General features: G+C 35.1%; 1 protein-coding gene across 2 annotated transcripts in view; it reads right to left on the minus strand.

Annotated features, from left to right (window-relative positions):
* Positions 1-25,172, minus strand: part of WASF1 (WASP family member 1) — a 122,993-nt gene that overhangs the window by 26,386 nt on the left and 71,435 nt on the right. For both annotated transcript variants that reach the window (XM_074187339.1, XM_074187338.1), the window contains exons 3-4: positions 16,686-16,788; positions 11,749-11,909 (exon numbers count right to left, since the gene is read on the minus strand). In XM_074187339.1, the coding sequence (XP_074043440.1) occupies positions 11,749-11,881 (133 nt within the window). In that variant the 5' untranslated portion in view covers positions 11,882-11,909; positions 16,686-16,788. The remainder of the gene's footprint in view (positions 1-11,748; positions 11,910-16,685; positions 16,789-25,172) is intronic.

Below are 25,172 nucleotides of genomic sequence, written 5' to 3' on the forward strand. Positions count from 1 at the left end.
AGTCAATTAGCCTGTAGATTTATAATGCAAAATAACCATTACTTTTAGTATATCAGGAATTAAAACAGTTTCATGAAACATGAGATGAATAAAAATAACAAAGAATTGCCAGATTATCTAAAATTACATTTTTTTAAAAGAGATATTTTAGGCCTGAGAGAGTTCTGTGGATTGAATTTCATGACACTAATTGCATACTTGGCTCTATAATAATATATTACATTGCCTTTTTCTCAAAAAAAAATCAAGATCATCAAATGGAGGGCTCCTGAGTTATGTAGGGTTGATTGTCTACATATGTGGACAAAAGTGCTGGCTCTTTTGAGTTCCTGTATTTGGTTTTTATATTTCCTGGTCTTCTTTCTTTGCTATCAGCTGTCCTTTCTTAGAGCTATAACTAATGTTATCTGATTGTGACACCTTCCTTACCATGCATCCCCTCCTCCTCTCTAATTTGTTATTTTTAATCATATGAGAACTATAGGACCAGAAAAGCATGATTTTTAGAATTGTGGGTGATCAATAAAAATAAAGAGGTGGTGAAGCCCTCTCCAAGAACAACACATATTAACTTTATTTGGTGAATGGACTTTGTCATTTATATTTTGGCTTATTTTCTAATTCTCAGCTAAATTATGGGTAAGTGAGGTTGCTGGACAGTTGGGATCTTGATAGGTGATATTTTGCTATAATCCATCTCCTGGGTGTCTTGGCTCCTCTAATTTCATAAACTAACCTCCAAGAACCTGATTCAACTCTCTCTTTCCACTTAAGATTTTAACTCTATTTATAGAGCTTGGCTCCAATATTAATGCTTTGCAAAAGGTTCTATAATACTATGTTTTAGAATTAAAATTTCTTAAGTTTAAGATATCCAATTATTTAAAATGAATCAGCACTTTACTCCATTGCTCATAAATGCTAAACTGTACTAAACTGAGGAGAAGCTCTAGCCACTGGGGTAGTGGGGTCTGGATTCAGGATGCTCAAGTTCAGATATGGCCCCAGAAACAAGCTGAGTGACCCCAGGCACAAGCTGAGTGACCCCAGGCAAGTTACTTATTTGCCTCAGTTTCCTCAACCATAAAATGGGGATAATAACAGCACCTACATCCTAGGGTTCTTGTGAGGAGCAAATGAAATTATATCTGTAAAGTGCCTGGTACAATACTGAAACACTTATTCCATTCCTTATTCTTATATTGAGTAAATTTTATATGGCTGAAATAGTTTTCTATGGTTCAAAGAAAACTATTATCATATACTAGCTTATATTCAGGCAGTATTTTCTAATTCAAATATCTGCATACAGCATCTTATTGGATCATCACATAATTCTTGAGCTAATCATATTTTTTTAGTTTTTTTTTTTTTGCAAGGCAATGGGGTTAAGTGGCTTGCCCAAGGCCACACAGCTAGGTAATTATTAATTGTCTGAGGTTGGATTTGAACTCAGGTACTCCTGACTCCAGGGCCGGTGCTCTATCCACTGCGCCACCTAGCAGCCCCATGTATTTTTAATAGAATAAAATTATAGTTGCAATGTTATATCAGTTGCCACAGATGTTTAAACTTGCTAAATAACCTTAAACCACAAGATCATCATCATGATAATCATGATAATGATTATTCCTTGGGAAGTCTAAAATACAAAAATATTGATACTCCAGTGAATAGATCTGGGATCTCAGAAAAGTGGGTACAACCTCTGGTTGGATAGTTTGCATTTTCATCTGATGTTCATATCTTGTATAAATCCATAATGGGGAACACATGCTCCCTGCCTGAGGCCTTTTTATAAGAATCTTAAAACATGGGTATACTAGGGTAGCATATAGGTGAATCTTCTATTAGCTCAAAAAAGATCAGGTCTATCAAATGTTTAAGCACAGTCTCTGGAAAATAAGCTAAATAAATTTCATTCTCTTGCCCTTCTTCCCCTCACTATAGCTACAGGACTGTTTGCTTCCTTTCCCAGTCATCATGCCACTCCTTCCAAATAATATGACATTGTTAATATGCCAAAGCAGATTTATACCTATCAACTATGTCTTTCCTGTCACATATGTCTCTGTCTACCTTTTCACCTCATTGGAGACTCTTGTATTCCATGAATTATCATCTTTGCAGGCAGAATATCGGTGTCAAAATGAATGAAGGTATGGATCACCTTTAGTCATAGACTGTCCATTCTTACTATAGTCCAAGTAATAGGCATTTTTTATTCCTTCTATTGCTCAGGTATTTTATTTTTTGTCTTATAAGCTGTTCAACAATTCTTTTAAGTATATGTATAACTTTTTTTAAATGAAGAGAGAAACAAACATCTGGGTTCATAACTATATATTTTTTAAGGGGATAGAAAGTAATACCTAGATATAGAAAAAAACCAACTTGTAATAGATTTAAAAGCTAAGTTCTTATTTAATATTTAAATCTATTTCAATTACCATGTATAAGTTCACTGATACATAACTTTCATTATATCATTCAATTTAATCCACATTTATCAAGTTCAAGGCATAAGGTCCTGCACTTGAAACAAAGAGAGAGACACATGATGCAGACCCTTTTTTTTTTTAAGGAACTACTCATTATATAGGGAAAATAAGAGAATGATTGGTCCAGGTGAAGTTCTACCAAAAAGATGAACAAGGTAGACATTTTCAATTGGTATGAATTCAGGGAAGATGTCAGAGAGGTGGAAGCAGAGTTGGATCTTGAAGGAAGGAGAAGTCAGTGGATGTGATGGTGGTCAAAGTCCCTTCTGGGCAAGAGAATCAGCTTGAGTAAAGAGATGGGAGTGATTGACAGATCAGAACAGAGTAGTCCAGGTTGCTTGGACTAGAGAAAATATACAAGAGAAAGTGTAATATAAGAATGAGAAGGTGATCCTACAACAATCCAAAAGAGCACAGATGAGTTCACAAATGAGTTCAGACAAGGTTGGTTGCAGTGAAAGTTGGCTAGGACCAGATGAAAGAGATATTCATAGGCTCAAACAATGGTACTTTGGTAACTGATTTAATTGTAGATACTGAGGAAAAAGTCAAAGATGATTCTCAGGTAGGAGTGACAGTTTACTGGTAGAATGATGGTTATAGCAAGTTCTATATAAATGCTTATTTCCTTGCCTTCCACTTCCCTATCAATAGAAATTGAAGTTAGAACAATCAATCAACCATCATTTACACATATTAAATATATGCTATTTTTTTAAGTCAGTCTTTCTGGAGGATGTAACTATGTGTTCACAGAACTGTGAGGACTGATCCATGACCATCTGGAGAATAACTAAGCCAAGAACACTGTGTTTTATCTTTACAATAAAAGGCAGACTTCTCATTCAAAGGCAAATCCTTCTTTTCAAAAGGCTGCATTGAATATTTTTTTTTAAGGATTTTGCAAGGCAAAGGCCCAAGGCCACACAGCTAGGTAATTATAAGTGTCTGAGACTGGATTTGAATCCAGGTGCTCCTGACTCCAAGGCCGGTGCATTATCCACTACGCCACCTAGCTGCCCCAGAATATTTCTTTAAAAATAATTTCAGTTGGTTAAATTTGGGTGTTGAAAGTTATCCCATTAAAAAAATATCTGGGTCTTAGAACATTTTCATTTGATGGAGAATTAGATACATTTGCATTTCCTTTCAGTATTTTGGTCTAACAGACAAATATAAATTAAAAGGCCGTTTGGACTCAATATTTATTACCTAATCTATTCCCCTTACATTTTTTGCCTGTTAAAGAAGGCTTTATTGCCCTTTTTTTGTGTGCTAAGTGTCATCACTATGATCTTTTAAAGCTTCCTTTCAGGTCCAGAATACTAAGACAGTGTGCTAGCTGGCTTATTGCTACAGCAGTTGCCAACTCCCCCTTATTCTTAACCCTAAACTTACCTAGTTACCAGGACCAGGCTTTCAACACTGTTCACCCACACACACTATGCTAGATTGTATTTGTGATTCTGCTGCGGCAGCTATCTTCTCCACCCACTCTCATTCCACTCACTCTTCAGATACTTACAATTTGGATAATTCTTGTACTGCAGTCTAGCAATTAGGTTCGCTTTGGGAAGCACATCATGACCACTGGCACTGATGAATGCAATGGATGGAGGAGCCAGGGTCACCACTATTATCTCTGATTAATCACAATCATAATCCTATGTATTTATATATGGCCAGCTAGGTGTTGCAGTGGATAGAGTCATCTTCCTGAGTTCAAATCTGGCTTCAGACACTCACTAGCCATGTGTTTTGTCTTAGCTTCCCCCATCTGTAAAATGAGCTGGATAAGGAAATGGCAAACCATTCCAGCATCTTTGCCAAGAAAAGCTCAAATGGAGTCATGAGAATGGGAAGTGAATGAAAAATGGCCCATTTTTCAATATTTGTTGAAACAGTTTTTGTACAAGTATGGTAAGGTTTGTAGAACACTTTAGAAACTATCTCATTTTATCTTTACAACAATCCTGGGAGATAGGTACATGTCATCATTATCCCTATATTGTAAATAAAGGAAACTGAGGCAGATGTCAAATGCCTTGTCCAAGGTCACATATTAATAAGTATCTGAAGCATAATTTGAATTTAGGTCTTCTTGATTCCAGGTTCAGTGTTACACTCACTATACTACTTACTTATCTTATTGCTAGTTATACCTATTCTGAAATCCTGAGGCAAAATTTGGAACCCTGGAGGGTGGTGGGGGGTACTGGTGGTGGGGTGTTACTGGAATAATCCTGGTCCCCAGTCACCAATGTAATTATTTAGTAAGTGAGGAAAAAAAAACCCTGGATTTAAAGAATAGCTTCTGACACATTGTTTGTGTGACCCTCCCATGAGACCCTCAATGCTTCCACAGGCAATTTTCTGATAAATTATAAAATTACAAAATAGAAGCTATGGCATCCATTTTGGTAGGGGTTTTTCCACCAGGTTTTTCTTATGTCAATAAAATCAACAGTTCTGGAGTACTTCTGTCCCTCTATTTCTCCAGAAAACCCTCATCATTTAAATTTAAAAAGCTTCAGAGAAGCTGGATGAGACTAGGAAAGATCCAAGTTTATGTTCTATTTCTGACATTGGCAATCTGAGCCTGGGCAATTTATCCCTATGAAATCTTGGGTTTTCTACTAAGACTATATCCTGAAGAGATCATAAAAAGGGGGAGGGGAAGACCCACACATACAAAAATATTTATAGCAGCTTTCTTTTGTGCTTTGTTTTTTGCAAGGCAGTAGGGTAAGTGACTTGACAAGGTCACAGCTAAGTAAGTATTAAGTGTCTAAGGTCAAATTTGAACTCAGGTCCTCCTGACTACAGGGCTGTCCACTATCCACTGTACCACCTAGCTGCCCCATATAGCAGCTCTTTTTATGGTGGCAAAAATAAGAAATTGAGGGAATGCCCATCAACTGAGGAATGGCTGAACAAGTTTTGGTATTTGAAAGTAATGGAATATTATTTTCCTAAAAGAAATGATGAGCAGACAGATTTCAGAAAAAAATGGAAAGTCTTATGTGAACTGATTCTGAGTGTAGTGAGCAGAATCAGAACACTGATAGTAGCAGCAATAGTGAGTGATGATCAACTATCATAAACTCAGCTCTTCTCAACAATACAGTGATCTAAGACAATTTTAAAAGACTTGTGATGTAAAATGACATCCACATCCACAGAAATAACTATGGCATCTGAATACAGAAGAGAGCATACTATTTTTACTTTTAACTGTTTTTTTCCCTTTTGTTCTGATTTTTCTTTTACAACATGGCTAATATTGAAATATACTGAACATGATTGTGCATGTATAATCTGTATCAAATTGCTTGTTGTCTTGGGGAGGGGGGGAAGGGAAGAAGAAAGAAAATTTTGGAACTCCCAAACTTAAAAAAATTAATGGTGAAATCTTGGGCTTCCTTGTCTGTAAAAAACAAACAAAAATACCTGTCCCTACTTCACTGGGTTGTTATGAGGCTCAAATGAGATAATTCATGTAAAACAGGGTGAAAACCTTAGAGCCCCATATTAATGTCAGTTATTGCCATTATCCATATGGCAAAGGAAAAAAAAACACAAAAACAAGGGAATCAGCTCACTTACCTAACTGCTGTTGGCATGATAGGTTTTTTAAAATACAGAAATATATGTTAGTATAATTCATGTAAATTGAGCATTTCAAGGTTTGTAAAGCTGGTTTCTAAACATCCTTTAATCTCTCTACTGCTTCTCCTATAACAATCACCAGCACTACATAAATACTTGAAGAATGAAAGACAATAACAAAGACAAAATTTTTAAGTTTGTTATAGCAGACTTTTAAATCCCAATAACTGTTAAGACAGGCAGTATAAGCATCATTCCTAATTTACAGAAGAAAAGAGTTCGGTGAATTTGCTCAAAGTCATACTTATTTAGGAAGTGGAAGAACGAAAATTTGAGCCCAAATCAATAATTCCTGCAATTATTGTCTTAAAACACTGAGTCAAAATAAGAGGTCACATTTATAAAGACCTAAAACAAACTTAGGCAGGAAGGTAGTTCAGTAGGTAAGAGTGCTGGGCCTGGAGACAAGAAGATCTGAGTTCAAATCCAGCCTTAGACACTTATTAGCTGCATGGCTCTTGGTAAGTCCCATAAACTCTGCCTGCCTCAGTTTCCTCATCCATAAAAACAAGATAATATTAGTACCTGCCTCCCAGTGTGACTGAGGATTAAATGAGATAATTGTAGTGTTTGGCAAGTCTTAAACTAAGCCATATATAAATGCAAGCTATTAATATTAGTCCACCTATCTACTGAAAGGAAAGAAATCTGATTTATCAGCTGTGCTTTGGGGACAAGATGAGTCATTGGTTTACCTCCTGTCTAGCTGCATTTTGTTGATGTTTTCATTACTGCTGCCACTGTATTTACTGTTCTATTGTTTTTGCTTACTTTGCTCTGTATCACAAAAATTCATGGCCACATTTTGTCTTAGCAAAAACAAAAAATACAAGAAAAAGATGATTACCTAATAATGGAGAAATATCACTAAACTGTGGCATGATAGTATAGTGGAAAATTACTGCATTGTAAAAAATGTGAATATGAGGAATTCTTTATATCTCCTTTTCTTGTAATGCAGTACTTTTCCATTATATTCCCATTACACATTTGCTTAGTCACTCTCACAGTACTGGGTATATCATATTTCTTTTAGTTTTCAGTTTTGTATTTTTACTAACAAAGAATTCTGCTATGAATTTTTGTTATATTAGGGGGCCTTTCTTTTGGTCATTGATCTTCTTAAGTATGTGTCCAACAATGGGATGACTAGGTCTAGGGGTATGATTGGCTTAATGTTTTTTCTCAAGCAATGACAGCTGATATTTATGAAATACTTGAAGCAAAGAAGCATTGAGTGACTGGTACGTACCAGTCACTAGGCTCAGCAAAGAGGATTCCAGAAATGGGCACAAATAGCACCTCCTCTCAAGGGGCTCCCAGTCTAATGGGGAGATCAGAGGCAGAAACCTGTTCCCAAATGAGCTGTGTGTATTCACAGGGAAAGCATAAGATGAAGGAGGACTGGGAAAGTCTTTGGGTAGAAGATGTGAATCAAGCTTTGGCTTGAAGGAGACCAGAGATAAAGAGGTGGAGAATTCCAGGCATGGGGGCAGACATGACAATATCCTGGAGGTGTGAGGCATTACAAGGGCCAGTAATTGTATTGCAAAGCTCAGGGAGGATAAAGGGTAAGAGGACTGGAGAAGTATGAAGGGGTCATCTTATGAAAGGCTGAAAGGCCAGAAGACTGTTTGATCTGGTATTTAATAAGCATCCATGAGAATTTACACAATGGATTTGGTCTGACTTGCACTTTAAGATGAATTCGATGGATGAGTAAAATATGGATTGGAGTGAAGAGACTTGAGGCAGGAATACCAATAGCAGGCTACTGCAATAATCCAAGCATGGGACATTAGGGGCCTGAAGCAGGGTGATGGCAGCCTCAGAGGAGAGAAGGGAACTCTATGAGAGATGATATGAAGATAAATCGACAGGGCTTGGCAAATGACTGGATGCAGTGAGTTAGAGGGAGTGAGAAGTCAAGGAGTAGACCTAGTTTTCTTTGGAAGCATTATTTCATTTGGCTCTCCCTATAGTTCTGTGAGAGGTAGGTAGAATTATTACTTCCTTCTTATAGATGAGGAAATTGAGGTCAAAAGGGGTTAATCAACTTGTTGGTAGACATCTAAAGTGAGATGAACCCTACTGAGATGTGATAAAACAAAGGAAAAGAGGAATGTAGGATAGAAAACACTCTAAATTTGGACTGGTCTTACTCTATAAATATAGGATCAAAATTTCAAAAAAAGAACAAAGTGGGGTTAGAGCAGGGGAACTAGAGTTTACAATGAAGATAAAGATTATACTGATATATTAAAGTTCCCCTAAAAGGGCAAATGATGGATGGCAGAAGACTATGAACCAAATGTTCAACTTCTCGAAAAGGGAGAATATATGTGTTTGTGTGTGTGTGTGTGTGTGTGTGTGTGTGTGTGTGGTTTGAGTGAATAGCAAAGGAAGAGAGTTTTCTGGGTGATGGCATCTTATAAAGGTTGTCTGAGAAACAAGGAATATGTCCTACTTCTGTCTGGCGATATGAATGAGAGGGTGACCACAAACAGTGTCTATTAGGTGAAACAAAGTTTCTGTGATTCTAAGATAATGGGAAAAGACGTCCTAATACCAAGCAGAGTCTGCTATAATAGAATAGGATCACTCAGACAACAGACAGAGCTGAATGGGGGGGGGGGATGTGATAGGTAGGCCTGAGGAAAATGGGGATGAAACAGCAAATTATGTTAGAACACATATGGTAATAGACTTGTTCATATCCATTTCATTATTTTACTATAAGTATGAATGTCTTTAGTTTGTAGCCACCTACCAACTAGAATTATTACTTTAGATGACAGTACACAGTAAGAGAAAGGAAACTAACTGAGATAACACCAAACTAAGAACAAGTTCTAGCCAAAAAAAGCGATTTTTAATATCCATGTAAAATGGAGGGAAGGAGAAGGTGAGTGTGAACTTCAAAGTATTCAAGCTGGAAACCTTTATCAAAAATTTTTATTATGTATATATATATATATTTTATTATAGAGCATATTATTGGACCCTGAAGTTCCTGGACTTCCATTTTTCTGATGGTTTATTTTATTTCTATCAGTATTCCATAACAAGGAGTTTTGAAATGATATAATTAGAAATATAGTATGATATAGGTAAAAAATTAAAATGCAAGAACATTAAAGAAATAAAAATTAATAAATCCCACTTTTCATCATAAAGTCACCAGATGGAGCTGTAAGTTGCCAATCATTTCTAAAAAATAAACCGGTAAGAAAGGATTTTGATTCTGAGCTTCTCCAGGAGAAAAGTAGGTCAGGAAGCCCTTCATTTCTAATTTGAACTCTACTTGTTAACAAAGGTTTAAATAGGAAAGCATATCAATTATTTACCTGTTTACATTAATTGCTTAAAAGCCCCTCAACAAAATGACAGAAATATGGTTCTTAAGTAATTAGAACACTAATAATACTCACCAAATTTTAATTTCAATATGATAAAATTCTCTTTGTATTGCTAGAAAAGTATTTCTTCTACTCATACTATAGCTAATTGTGTTCATTTGCTTAAATTTTAAATTGATTCCTTATTAAGGAAAATGTTATCATTAGGAAGCAATAGCTATTCATGGTACATTATTTTCTTCAGTTAATACAAAATTTTATGGAATTAGTCCCCTATTTAGGTTCTAAGATGCCTACTTCTTTCATTTAACAGAAAATATTTTTTGACTCAATTACTTCCTTTTGGTTTCTTAACAATAATAGAAGTTCCCTAAAAAAAAAAAAATTAGATTTTTTAAGAAGCTTTTTTTTCAAATTTCTGATAACACTTTTGATAAAAAACAAAACTATCCTTTCAAATTGGTTTCAACATTTTTTTCAATCACTCAATCAATAAGAACTTATCAGATACTTATTATTTGCCAAGCACTGGAGTAAACATGAGAGCACAAAGACAAAAGTAAAATATTCCCTGCCCTTAAGAAACTTTTATGGGAGGGGAGGGGGAAGAAGGAGACCTAGAGACAAAAATGAGCCAACACAGGCACCTGCAAAGCAGATATAAGTCAGTCGACAATAAGCACTCACTAGGAGAATGATCAAGAAAGGCCTCAAGAAGAAGGGGATACTCAGCTGAGTCTTAAAGAAATCTTTGGATTCTAGGAGTTAGAAGTGGGGAGGAAGAACATTCAAAGTATGAAGACTAACAAATATGAAGGCAGGAAGACAGGAGATGAAAGATTAGTATGGCTGGATCACAGAGAACATGATGGGGAAATAACGTACAATAAGGCTAGAAGGTTAAGGTGGAGTTGTTATGAAGCCATTTCAAAATCTAACAGTTCACTCTTGATCCAAGAAGTGAGAGAGAGCCACTGGAGTTTATTTTCCTGTGGAAGGGGTGGAAGCTATATGGCCAGACTTGTACTTTAGGAAAATCACTAACATGGTTGAGTAGACTGCAGAGATGTCAAACTCTTGATCCCAGTACTGCCTAAGCTAGATTAAAATATAATTGGGAAATGGTTAACAAAATAAAAATGCAATGCATATCATAAATATTGTTGTTTTGTGGTTTTCTAATAAGTATTTCTATTTAAGCTTGACCTCAATGGAGTGGAGAATAGATTGGAATGGAAGGGAACCTGAAATGGGGGAACAATTAGAAGGCAATTAGATAATAATTAGGAGAGCAAGGATTCTAAGTGAGAGATGATGGAGCCTGAAATAGGTTTGCCAATTATATGGTTGAAGAGAAGATAAAGTAAGGGAGTAATGATGTGGAGACAGATACAATAAGCCCTGGCAAATGATTGGATATGAGATGAGTGAGATTGAGGAATGGAGGTTATCAAGATAGTGTGAATGTGGATGATTTGACAGAAATAGTAAAATTCAAACTGGCTTGTCAGAGTGCCAGGCTTCTTGGGTTAGGAAGGAAGACAGGGACTTCTGTTTTAGACATATTGAGGTTGAATTGTATAAGTTATGAGATTTTATGAGGTGCAATCAAAATGCATTTTTTTAAAATAGCAAATCTGAAATATATTTGGGTATTAGCCATCCAATCAACATAAGACAATGGATCTCATACTTTGGTAGTTCATGAAGGTGTTCTGGGGATACTTAAGAGATAGATCCTACAGAGCTCCCAATATATATATAGCTATGACCATCCCTTCTTCATAGATGCAAATATGAGAGTAATTAAAGTGATTTCCCACCCACATCTGCTGGGCTTTCTTTTAAAGTACATAAATATATGATATACAAAAGAAATATTATATGTACCTAATATATATTTATTTGACCTTAAAATTGGTCTATATAAGAACTCTTTAGGACCCAAAGAGTTAAAAGAAAAAAAAAGAGTGGGAGGCTAAATAGCAGTTTTCTGACTCATTTGACAACCCACTAAAGTTCTTCAGAATAATACTTTGGGAGAATTTCAAAATTTTTTTTATTGTTTTTTCAACTATGCCAAATTGTTTTCAATGTCTGTTTTACTCCTGCTCTCCCCTCATAAAAACAAGCAAAAAACAACTCATGGAGAATTATCTTCCAAAAATGCATAATATTTTATCTTGAAATTAAGTGCATTGACAATCAAAGATACTTACTCAGACTACTTAGTTGTCTAATTATATTTGCCAAGGAGATATTGGTTACACATTCCAGTTCATTCTTAATGCCTCTGGGCAATGCTGTATGGCACAGATGCCTGGGGTCAATATTTCTCTTCACTAATGGCATCCCGAGATGAATCTATGTGCCAACTCACCTGGGAGAAACGAAAAACAGTTAGAGAAGATGATTCACATATCAAAACTCAAATTTTCAATCACTTCTGAGTAATGCTGTCTTTCATATGCAAATGAACAATAACAATCTTTGCTTGGAAGAATTGCCTGAATATGGATGTTAAAAAAATTAAATCATCTTCTACCCTGGATTCAAATCATTTAAACTGAACTCTTTTTTTTATTAAACAAGATACTGAACTATAGGTATTGTGCATATAAAAGTAAAAATGAAAGTCTCTTCCTTCAAGGAATTTACAAGGGTAAAAATATATATATAGTAATCTGAAGGAGAGAGGATTGAAATCTGAGAACATCTGAAAAGATACAGGAGTCTGTATTTTCAGAATGAGGACAGCAGTGTGAAGGCAAAGAGATGGAGATGGAATATTCTAGATTAAGGATTTAAGGATCAACTATAGATCACCTTGTCTAGAATTTAGAATGTGTGGAAGGAACTAAGAGGCAATAAATCTGGAAGAATAGGCTATAGTCACATTATACAAGACTTTAAATGCAAAGCTAAGGGATTTGAATCCTATTCTAGAGGCAACAGGAAACCCCTTCAAGATATTTTTAAGCAAAAGTAGACAGACATGCAGTCAGATCTGTGCCTTACCTAGGAAGATTATTTTGCATTAGTTAATATATGTCTTTGCATGTGTCATCAAAAACATCTATTTCCTCTTTTCTTACAGAATATAATTTCATTCATAGACCACAATTAGTTCTGACATTCTCCCATTGTTGGACATCTTACTTTCTGACTTTTTTTTTTTTTGCTAACACAAACAGCTGATACATTTTTGTACATTTTGCACCTTTCTCTCTTTCTTTGGTGTATAAGACTAACAGTGACTGATGATGAAGTGTATTATTCACTTCCAAATAGAGAGGTGATGGACTCAAGGTGCAGTGACATCTGTTTTTTTGCACATAGCCAATGAGGGAAACTTGGTTTTCTTTTCTTTTCTTTATTCAATAGGATAGGGATGGGAGGGAGGGAAATAGGTTTTTTTTAGTGGAAAGATTTTTTTATGGAAGATTATTATGATAGCTATTTAGAAAATGGATTAGGAAAGAATAGAAGCAGGATAATTCTCAATAATTACTAAAAAGCATCAACATTACTGTAGAAAAAATATTGTAACCTCTTGGTACTTTCAATATTATATGAATTACTGTTAATTAATTCTGTGACCTTAAGCAAGTCACTTAACCATTCCTTAATTTCATCTTATTCTGATTATAAAATGGCAAATGAGATGACTTCTAAAGTCTCTTTTAGCTAGTAAATTCTAAGACTTTAAAAGTGATAGCAATTTACAATCTTTTTCATTCTAGTCACCACCAGTGATGATGCCCTTCTAAGTTAATTCATTTTCACTTATAGTACACAAAAGGCAAGATCTAAGAGTTATGAAACATTTCCTTTAGGAAGAAACTCACCCTGTCCTAATTCAGAAACTCAAGTAATGATGTCAGAAGTATAAAATTTAAATTCCTTCATGAAATGTATTATGGTATCAGTAACATAAAGAACAGTTATTATAAAAGTTTTAAACTCTTTTTAAAAATCACATAATAACTGATCCAATCCAGCAAAAAAGTTCAAATTTCTCCCTAGTTTGCTATGTATTTCTCAACAAAGGTTAACTAAAGAATAATTTGTGAATTACTAATTCTTAGTGACACTAATTAAATGTCAAATTAGATGTTCTGAAGACAAGGTCAACATAGAGTTGAGTTTTCTAAGGCATTAACAGAAATTTCTTTTTATTAACTTAACCCAGGTCTCCTAATTATAAATTTGTAATAATGGAGTAAAATTACTGTTTCTCTTGGATTCTAAAACATGTTCAAGGATAGCCTTTTCTGCTATAGGTCTTGTACTCTCCTGCAAATGTCAGGATTTTGAACCTGAATTTCAAAGATCCCATGTTCTTGAAAAGGAGAGGGATCAGGAAAGACAACAACAATCTTGTTTTCCAAATGAAATATTTGTAAAGTGCTTAACAGTACCTGGAGCACAGCAGGTGCTTAATAAATGCTTACTGTCTTCCCCTTACAATTTGTAACTAACTTTTGATGATTGATAACATAAAACTTGAGACAAAATAGTCTAACGATTGTATATCTTTTGCTTACAGCACAGTATTCTTTGACCTGGGAAATTTAAGCACATTAGTAGAAAACAAGAGACCTTGAAGAAGCAATTGTTTTATACAATTTCCAAGCTATTTCTGAGAACTTCGCTGAAGCAGTCACTTAATAAATGTTTTACTGAAAGAATGGCACAACTATGTTTTCTTTCAGGGTTTTTGAAGAATGAGTTTTAGACTGAGTTAGACATAGTAAAAATGGTTAACAAGGAATTGAAACTCAAGAAAAGTAAGGAGATGGTATAAGAAAATGGGGCTTCTTCAAGAAATTCAAGTCATGGGCCCCATAAGAACTACCAGAGACTGGTAGATGTGATTGTTGAGTCACTGTCACAATCAAGGAAAATGGGCACAGAACTGGAGGTTGACAATATTTCAATTTCTGAGAGAGAGAAGAGACTGGAGTGTGTAAATGACTGGCTGGTGAGTTGGCTTTGTTCCTGGAAAAAATTTTAAAATGCATCATAAAAGGGATCATCTTAGAACATTTAGAAAGGAAAACAGGGAATATTGGTTTCAAGGATATTGGTTTCTTTTGTGACAAAGTTAATAGACTGGTTGGTCAGGAAAATGTTGTTCCAACAAAGAATATATTAGCATTCTTCATGTTCTCTCTCTCTCTCTCTCTCTCTCTCTCTCTCTCTCTCTCTCTCTTTCTTTTAAGGTTATTTTGCAAGGCAAATGGGGTTAAGTGGCTTGCCCAAGGCCACACAGCTAGGTAATTATTAAGTGTCTGAGACCAGATTTGAACCCAGGTACTCCTGACTCCAGGGCTGGTGCTTTATCCACTGTGCCACCTAGCCACCCCATTCGCTACCTAGCCGTCCCCTTCATGTTCTCTTTATGGGCAAGAGAGAGAGAAGTGGGATAGAGAATACAGGCAGGTGAATTTACATAACTGACTGAATGTTAAAACTTACAGAATAGATATCATTGAGTTAAGGCTTATTTGAAGAAGAGATTTCTAATAGACTAGTGGGCTTTGTAAATTTGTCCTTAGCCCTAAAAACATTTTTGTCAGTAACTCAGACAAAACAATACATGGAAGAAACCTATGAATGGAGACTAAAATGATGAGCCAGGACTCAAAAAGATCCTGTCAGTCTGGAATGATGGTTTGAATTGAATGAGAAGAAATTTAATAGACAAAAATATACTCTGAAGACATCGTGGGAAAATAATAATGTTAATAAGATGAGTTTTGATTTTGGTTGTTTATTTTTGGAGGGGAGGTTAAGGTAGAGTTTGGCAATCACTGAACAAGCTATATAAATTTCTAAATAAAGGATATTAAAATATACTTAATTACCATCAGTATAAAATTAATTTAATTATAAGTAAGACTATTTTTATGATTTAACATTCAGAATATATGTAAAACATTGAATTGTGCTTCACATTTGTTAAGGCAAGAGTTTTCACCTTGGGGTTCATGAACTTCTTTTTAATTATCTTGAGTAAATTAATATTTTAATATTATTGGTTTCCTTTGTAATATAGATCAAATTGTCAAAAATCATTGACATATAAAACATTATAAAAAAGACTCTTGCTCTAAGATTTTTTTGTTGGTCTATGAAATGACAAGCTCATAAACACAGAAAAACCAGGGATCAGACAAAGATATCACAACTGAGTGGCTATGTGATGCTATAGAAGTCAAACCATGTAACTGCAATTCTTATTCTTTGATCTTAAAGTTTGGCCTGTAAAATTATAACAAAAGGATACTTAATAGTTTGCAGAAAAATGGAAATGAATGCTCTAAAAATTTTCATAAAATCAAACAAGAACTGTAATTGCTCTTCTAGATTAAAGAAGGAAGAAAGTTTTAACCACAAATATTTTATTGTTATATTTAACATCAAAAAGTAACTGATAGCCCCTTAAACTTACTCTTCTATGAACTAATTCACTGTCCATTGTCATTTTAAAAGATCATTCCAGAATTAAAAGCTATAATATCAATAAATTGTAATAGTATGATACAAATTTATAATTTATCCTAATATACTGTAGAATCAAAAGTTAAATTATGGAGGGAAAGATGGCCCTAATGAAAAGAGAGGAGTATCATTTGATTTAGGTATGTTTTTAAAAGTATCTTGAGTTTTGTATAGAAACTAATGCTTTCAGTTTTTTATTACAAGTTTCTTAGTCCCCCAGGAGGTTAAGACTGCTTAACTATGTACAATTTACTGAACAATTAAATGTGATTTTTGAACCTCAAAATGTTTAAAGAAAAATATGTTCTTCAATGAAAACTTAATAGCTTCTGTGTACAGTCTGTACATTACACAATGGTATATAAACTCTATGGATGCCAAATTTCTTTGTAATCCTGACTGACTACTAATCTGGAACTACTTTAAATACATCTTTAAAAGAATGAACATTTTGATATTTTAGTTTATTTCTTGAAGGAAATAGACTTGTTTCACAAATTTTCAAAACATTGGCTTAATTCTAAATATGGAAATTGCAATATGCTTAACAAGACACTGAAATGTCAACCTTATAGTCTATTACTAAAAAAGTATAGGCTCTGTCTTCATCGTGGTAAAAATGAAATGAGGAAAAGACACCTGAACTTACCAGCTACCAAGCAACAGAAGGTCTGACAACTCACACCAGGTGAATGTATCAATCCCGACTGCCACGAGCATCAAACTTCAAATGTTCATTAACTTTAGAAATCCTAAGCAGAGAGACAAAAAAGCACAACCAACTAAGTCAATCCCTAAGCTGTAACAGTATGAACCATCCTGAACATTTTCCAGTCACTAGGCTGCTTTGAAGTGATCAGGCCCTTTCACATAGAGATTAGAATTCAACAAAGGGACTCCCCTTAACAAATGACAGAGAAGCTGTAACCTTTCCCCTCATCCCCCCCAAGTGACCAACATTTTTTCTTTCCTTCCTCAGAAACTTGAAAGAAACATCCTATAGGCAAACTGATTAAGAAATAATTACATTGGTTCCAAGTTATGATAACTAAACATTAAATTTTGAGAAGTCAGAACTGAGATTATTATGATTACAGCAGAAAGAAAAAATATGGCCGAGGCAATAAACTACATGGTAGGTTTGCTGTAGATCATACTGGTGTTAAAGTTGGAGAAGGAAGTAGATGCTAATAAAATGGCTGTGTCAACCAGCTATCCAACTGAACTGAGATTCAGTACGGTTAAGTCAGTCACCAGATACCTAATAAAGAGGAGCTAATTATGTAGTTCCATATTTATCTAAAGGTAATAGGTAATTATTTTAAATTATTTTAAGGTACAACTGCTATTTCAAACTTGGACAAGTATTATAGTCATAAAATTCTTCTACTTTTTTTTAATAATATAGAAACAGATTTTACTTAGCAAACTATTTTTGCAAGTACAACATAAATACATATTAACCCAATAGAGAAATTGATACCAATTCTTAAAATGATATTTAAATTGTGATATATTTTAATATTAGCCATTATAAAAGTCCAAATTACAACTTACTAAAAATAGTCAGCTAATGATCCCTGCTAATAGAAACAAATTGTAAATATGCAATCTATTAAATGGACTGTTTTACACATGTGCTATAAAGGCAGCTAGGTGGTACAGTTAGAAGGCTGGGCCTGGAGTCAGAAAATTCTGAGTTCAAATATGGTTTCAGACACTTACTAGTGATGTAACCCTGGCTAAGTCACTCATCCCTGCTTGCCTCAGTTTCCTGATATGTAAAATAAGATGGAGAAGGAAATAGCAAATCATTCCAGTATCTTTTCCCAAGAAAACTCACAATGGGTTCAGACATGACTGAAATGACTGAATGACAAAAAACATGTGAAGATAAATGTCATTGACAGTAAATAGAGTCATGTCTTTTGACAGTTTATTCCATAGATACCTTTTCCTAAAATATGCTATCCTGAACAGAAAACAATACACTATGTGTATTCTGACTTAGCCAAACTCTAGAAAGCCTACCCCTTCCCTCGTCCTAGATTCCAAACCTCTCAATGTAGACTAAGACTATCTTTTTTGAATTCCATCACACCATTTACTCATACTGAATTTGCACAATAAGATCCCAAGATCTCCTTTTCTCTTTCTTTTTAGAACGAACACTTCTATTTAGTCATACCCATCTTCATTATACTGATAGTAAAATCAAATAACTTGGATGAGATGAAATGCACTAACATCCAAAGATTCTATGATTGAATGTCTTACCAAGAGATTGAAACCATAATTTTGGGCAAATCTGTATTCTATCCTAACCAACTAAATCAAAATCCTTATCTGGGTTTACAGAAAAATTGGTTTGATATGCTCTCCAAAGTTCTCTTATAAAAAGATCAAATCCCTTAGGTAACTGTAAAAAGAATCTGATTTTGCAAAAAATAGCACTGTAGTCTTAAGAAAGAAAATCCCAGTAGGGAAAGTAGTGACTCATTTCGTATGCTATTTGAATAGCAAATGATGAAACTGTTATCAAGTCTGACCTTACTAGTTAAGCATTGAGAGTAGTGATTTAAGGGAGCTCAAGGAAAGTCACCCTGCCCCAAATCTTTCTCCTACATCTAAGTCCAGGATGCTTTTTATCTCATAAGAATTCCCTACTAAGCTTGCAAAAATCCTGTAACTTTGAGAGTTGTATCTTGAGTAGTAGGTAGGAACCATATTAGCTAAGTGAAACTTCATTTACTTCACAATTTCACAATTTAGAATTAGTTCTGATGAGAAGTTGGAAATTAACAAAAGACAGAAAATACATTATTTCAAACATAATAATGTCTAAGTGACTACTAGATTCATTTCTTAGTCCATGTCATGATCCATACAATCTCTTTGTGACCTTTGGACTCTGTCCTGGCCATCTCCTCTTTGTTCTCTATAATCTCTGTTTGTGACTTAATCAGCTTCCATTAATTATCTTCAATGCAAAGGACTACCAGATCTATATATTCAATCCTAATCTCTTGAGCTCTAGTTTCATATTACTAATAGAGTACTGGTGAATTCTAATTGGATGTTGCTTAAGCAAAGTCAACATGTTCAAAACAGAATACTTTTTTTTTTTAAATAGACTGCTCGGGGTAGTAGTGGATATAGAGCACTTGAACCTGTATTTAAGGAAGATCTGAGTTCAAATGTGCCCCCTCAAATGTAGACACATACTATCTATGTGACCATGGACAAGATACTAAACAACTGTTTCAGTTTCATCTGTAAAATGAGGATAATTATAGTAACTACTTTCCAGGTTTAGTGTAAGGTCAAAATGAGACACTATATATACATATATACATACATATATATATATATATATATATAATTATATATACTATTTTATACACACACACACACACACTATTTATACACACACACACACACACACAATCTATATTAGATTGTTAGTTGCCCTAGGGAAGGGAAGGAAGGATGGTAGAAAGATGTGGAACTCAAAAGCTTGTACAAGGATAAATGTTGAAAACTATCTTTGCATATAATTGGGAAAACATTTTGGAGACATTAAAAAATTAAATATAAAGAGAAAAAAGTTTTATAAATCTTAAACTTTGAAATAAATGCTCGCTATTATTATCATTCTTATCCCTACCACCCTCGGTCCTCAGGTCAACACTGCTTCCAAACTTTCCACTTTCTCAAGTTCAAAACCTGCTCACATTCTTATTTCCAATGCCAATCAGTTGGGAAATATGGTAATTTCTACAGTAACAATCCCCCCCCCCACCCCATGCTCCTTTGGGTTTTCTCATTTGTCTCATTACCTTCAGATTCTCTCTTCTCCAATTTATCCTCCATGTAGGGACCAAAGGGATTTAACTAAAACAAGGATCTAACCATGTCACTCTCTTCCTCAATTAAAATTCTAGAATCTCTCTATTTCCTCCAGATAAAATATAAAACCCATTGTTTGGCATTTAAGTCTTCTCACAACCTTTCCAGTTATGGACTCTTTGTTACTGTTCCTCACATTCAACCTTCCATTGCCCATATCCATATTCTTCTATAGGCTGTCCCTCCGTTGGGAATGCATTCATTCCTCACCTCCCCACTATTACTGAGGTATTATTAGCTCTATATTTAAGGGAAGGAGAATTAAGTTCAGACAGGATGATTTGCCCACAGCCACAGCTGGCAGGGCAGGTGCGGTGGATAGAATACCAGGGCCTGGAGTCAGGATAACTCAACTAGTAAGAGTGGAGGGTATCTCCCAATTCCAGGTCCAACATTCTCCACCTTACAGTGCTACCCCTACAGTTATGTCCCTATAATTTTCTGGACCTACAAACAAAGCCTTAAATTTAATTAGAGGAAGGAAAGGGACCATTAACTGTCTTCGTGCACTTTTCTAGGTGTCGACAGATGATATGCTAACCAATCTCTCGTTCTATTTTCACTTCTGTTTCCCATTCTATACTTTATATTTTCTCCCCTTAGCCATGGAGAGGAGACTTAATCTTAGTTTCACTTAACTGCCACTATTTCCATCCACTTCTTAGACTTTCTACCATATAATTTGAAATAAGGTGGATTTCAAGCTAGGATACAAAATGGACTGCTGCCATTCACTTTCCACAGCTTCTCCAGTAACAGTAACATCAACAGATCACTTTTATATTGCACTTTACAAAGTACTTTCTGTTTTTACAGAGAAAAGTGAGGTTCCCTCTTAGATGTTAAAAAGAAGATTCAAACTGAGATCTCCAGACCCCAACTCCAGGGCTATTTCCATGACACTTGCTTTTAAAAAAGAGAGGCCTGCCTAATCTTTTTCCTCTTATAAGGGAAATGAAAGAGAATAGGATGTGCCTGCATATTGAACCAAGAAGTGCTTCTGTTTAGGAACAGAGAGAATGCGTACAAACTGTGACAATACCATGAAATCACAGTGGGGAAAATTTTATTTTATCCCTGCTGGTTAATTTATCATTAAAAACCCTCTGAAGAGGGTGCAGTAATTTCTCATATTTATTATTTACACAAATTTATTAACAAGAAGGATACAGTTCTTAATGATGCTATTCATGCATCTAGAATTAGTCAAGCAAAGTGGTACTTTCTATTAATACATTTCAGTAAGAACTGAGATGTGCATTCAAAAATTGTGTATTCAGTGTTAATTTATGAGGAACAACAGAAAACATTTTTACTTAAAATAATTACACCTGTAATTCCTAGCTCCTGCAGAAAATAGAATCATTTGTTGTTATTGTTCAGTTGGTTCGACTCTTCATGACCTCTTCTGGGGATTTCTTGGCAAAGATACTGAATGGTTTTCCATTTCCTTTTCTAGCTCATTTTACAGATGAAGAAACTGAGGCAAACAAGGTTAAGTGACTTGATCAAGGTCACACAACTATATAAAGGCCAAATAAGAACTCAAGACTCCAGGCCTAGCACTCTATCACTGCATCATCTATCTATCTTTATACAGAATCATAGAATTTCATAAACAAAAAGTATCTTGCAAATTGTCAAGATCCGGTTTGCTAGTTTTACTGAGGAAACTAAAGCCAAGGTTAAATGATTTACCAATTATTAATGGCAGAGTTAGACCTAGACCTCAGTCCAGTATTATTTTTACTTTTACCATGATACTGGATCTACATAACACTCAATATATCTTTTTCTCAACCTTCCTCTTTCCCAAATTTCATATTACAGTTGAATCAATCACTGTACTCCCATTCACTCAGATTTACCATCTTGCCATCCTTCTCCCTCTCGTCTCAAAAACACATTTTCTGAGACTTGCCATTAAACCTTCACATCTCATATCTATGTTTATTCTCCCCACCCAGCATCAGCTGCCAGCCTCAGGTAGGCCCTCATCTTGTGCTTAAAATACTACCCTCTTCTTCTAATTGGTTTCCTTGCCTTAATTCTTTTCCCACTATAATCCATCCTCCACTCTTCAGATCTGATCACATCATTTATCTGATCAATAAACTCCAATGGCTCCTTATTACCTCCAAGATCAAATGTCAAATGTTTTGATTTTTAAAGATTTCATAACCTGGCCTCTTCTTTCCTTTCCAGTCATTTTACATTTTACTCCTCTTCATGCAGTCTATGATCCCCAAAAGCTGTTCCTCACATATGACCCTCCATCTTGCAGCTCTGTGCTTTGTTGATGGCTGTATCCCATGCCCAGAATACTCTCTATTTCTTACTTTCACCTCCTGGCCTCTTTCTTTCCTTCTTTCTTTCTTTCTTTCTTTCTTTCTTTCTTTCTTTCTTTCTTTCTTTTTCTTTCTTGCAAGGCTTGCAAGGCAAATGGGGTTAAGTGGCTTGCCCAAGGCCACACAGCTAGGTGATTATTAAGTGTCTGAGACCGGATTTGAACCCAAGTACTCCTGACTCCAGGGTCAGTGCTTTATCCACTGTGCCATCTAGCCGCTCCTCCTGGCTACTTTCAAGACATATCTCACATCTCAAGTCCACCATCCCCTCTCTTCTGGCTAATGACTTTTCTCTGAGATTATCTGATGTTTTTATTGTATATATCCTAAATGTTTGTTGTTCTGTTAGCATTCAAAGCCCTTCATAACACAGCCCCATCCCTCACCCCCTGTATTACCAACATTCTTACATCTTACTCTTATAGCCTCCTGGCTATTCCACTTACGAGAAACTTCCACCTCTCATTTTCTAGCATTTTTCTGGCCTTTCCCCCAAACTTGGAAGATTCTTCCTTCTCATTTCTGCCTCCTGGCTTTCTTTAAGTCCCAACTAAAAAGCTTCTATGGGAAGCCTTTCCCAATCCCTTTTAATTCTAATGCATTCCTCTGTTAATTATTTCCAATTTATACTGTATTTTGCTTGTTCATCCTTAATTGTTTGCTTGTTGTCTCCCCATGTGAGTTTTTTGGGGAAAGGGGCTGTCTTCCATCACTTTTGGTAACCCCAGGGTTTAGAAGGCACATAATACACATCTTTTTGACCAGTTGACTAATTCCATGTACATACATTTGCATGCTGTCTTGCCACTGAAACTGAGTTTCTTAAGGTCAGGAGACTGTATTTGCCTTTTTTTTTTTGGAGGGACTGGGGAGTATTTCCTGCAGTACAATATCTAGTACACAGTAAACACTTAACTTCTTTTTTGTTCTTGGGTTTTTTTGCAAGGCAATGGGATTAAGTGGCTTGCCCAAGGCCACACAGCTAGGTAATTATTAAGTGTCCAAAGCTGGATTTGAACTCAGGTACTCCTGACTCCAGGGCCGGTGCTCTATCCACTGTGCCACCTAGCCGCCCCAACACTTAACTTCTTACTGATTAAAGCAATAATCCCCAAATCCCAAAAATCAATCAATTTTTAAAAAATACTTCACCAAACAGAAATGGGCATCAAATATTAATTAATAAGGAAAATAATCTTACCCTCGAAGAAAAGGAGAGGAAAGGAATGGGAGAAGGAGGACAGGGAAAGGGGAGGGACAATGTAGGTGATGGAAGAGGGGGAATATTGTGGGAGAGAGTAGTCAGATAGATACAACATATTTCTGAGGAGGGACAGGGTGAAAGGGAAGGGAGAGTAGAATAAATGGGAATGAGAAGGAATAGAATGGAGGGTAATATGGCTAGCAATAGCAAATGTGGGAAAAAAATATTGTAGCAATTTCTCTGATGGACTTATGATAAAGAATGCAATCCATCCTGAAGACAGAGTGGAAGATATTTAACCACAGACTGAAGTACAAGGTTTTTTTTTCCCCCCTTTCACTTCTTTTCTCTTGAGATTTCTCTCTCTTTTTTTTTTTTTTGGTGGAGTGAGGGGGTTTTATATCTACTTTCACAAGATTATTATAGTAATTGAAAATAAATCATTTAAAAAAGTTAATAAGAAAATAACTAAATTATTCTCCCTATCAACCTAAACAGATGAACAAACATAATGAAAAAGTGACATTAAAGTACATCAGTATCCTTGCTGAGAACAAGCCCACCTACAGACTCCGTCTGTACATAGTTTATTCAAAGAGTAGAAATAAACTATGCACAATTCTCTTAGAAAAAGGAGTCTGCCATTAGGAAGGATGAGTCCCTGAAACTGATATACCATATACAGAACAAAATCTAGTTAATTTGTTGTTGCAATTTACCTTTACTATTGGTCCTCTGTCACCCAGGATTTGGGGCAGATGATCATTTAGCATAAAATAAGCAATTTACATGATTGAAATAGTCTTATTCTTGACTCACTAGATAAATGAATATTGAAAACTTAATTTGACCGGTAGCTGTCAGATGACATGTAGCTATATATAAATGTTAAGTTTGGGGGAAAAAATTGTCTGCACCACCCCCATTGGCAAAGCTCCAAGGCACCATGGCTTGTGAATTTATTAAATGCTATTTTGAGTAGCAATGTCTCTGACAACAATATGCTCTCTACTGATATGTGTATTATGATATAAATACAAGTCAAGCTATTGTTTTAAACTAAAAAAAAAACCCCCATAAAAAAACCCCAATAATTTCAAGCTAGCATATAGATTCAAAATTTTGTGGGCAAAAATATTTTAAAATACTTGGAAAACTTGCATTATAATAGCCTTTCTCGTCTTTGGTTTATCTATTTCCACTTAAATTAATATGTGGAATCAAAAAATTTTGTCCCTAAGCTAAGGCAATATAAATAAAAAAGAAACATTTGAGTTAAAAGATCAAATGATAACAGCAGGAATGGGGAGGCACATTGAAACAGAAGTTTGTTGGAAAGAAATCTTAAGGTTATGATGAAATATAAAACTCAAAATGAGAGGTTCAGCAAAACTAATTATCATCTGATGGGTAAACTACTGCAGTATCCTTCTAATAGATTTCTTTGCCTCAAATCTCCATTCTCTCCAACTCCATCTTGGGCTTCATTAAGAAAAGCATAGAATTCAGGGATGATGTTTCTGCTTTATCCTGGTCAGGTTTCATCTGAAGTACTATGTAGAATTTTGGATATCACATATAAGTATGTGTATCTACCACATATAAGTGGTAGATACATCAAGTAATGGGAGCCATTACAGTGAACACCTTTACTATATAAAAGCATTAATGATTG

The sequence above is a fragment of the Macrotis lagotis genome, chromosome 5, assembly GCF_037893015.1.
Source record: "Macrotis lagotis isolate mMagLag1 chromosome 5, bilby.v1.9.chrom.fasta, whole genome shotgun sequence".
NCBI lineage: Eukaryota > Metazoa > Chordata > Mammalia > Peramelemorphia > Peramelidae > Macrotis > Macrotis lagotis.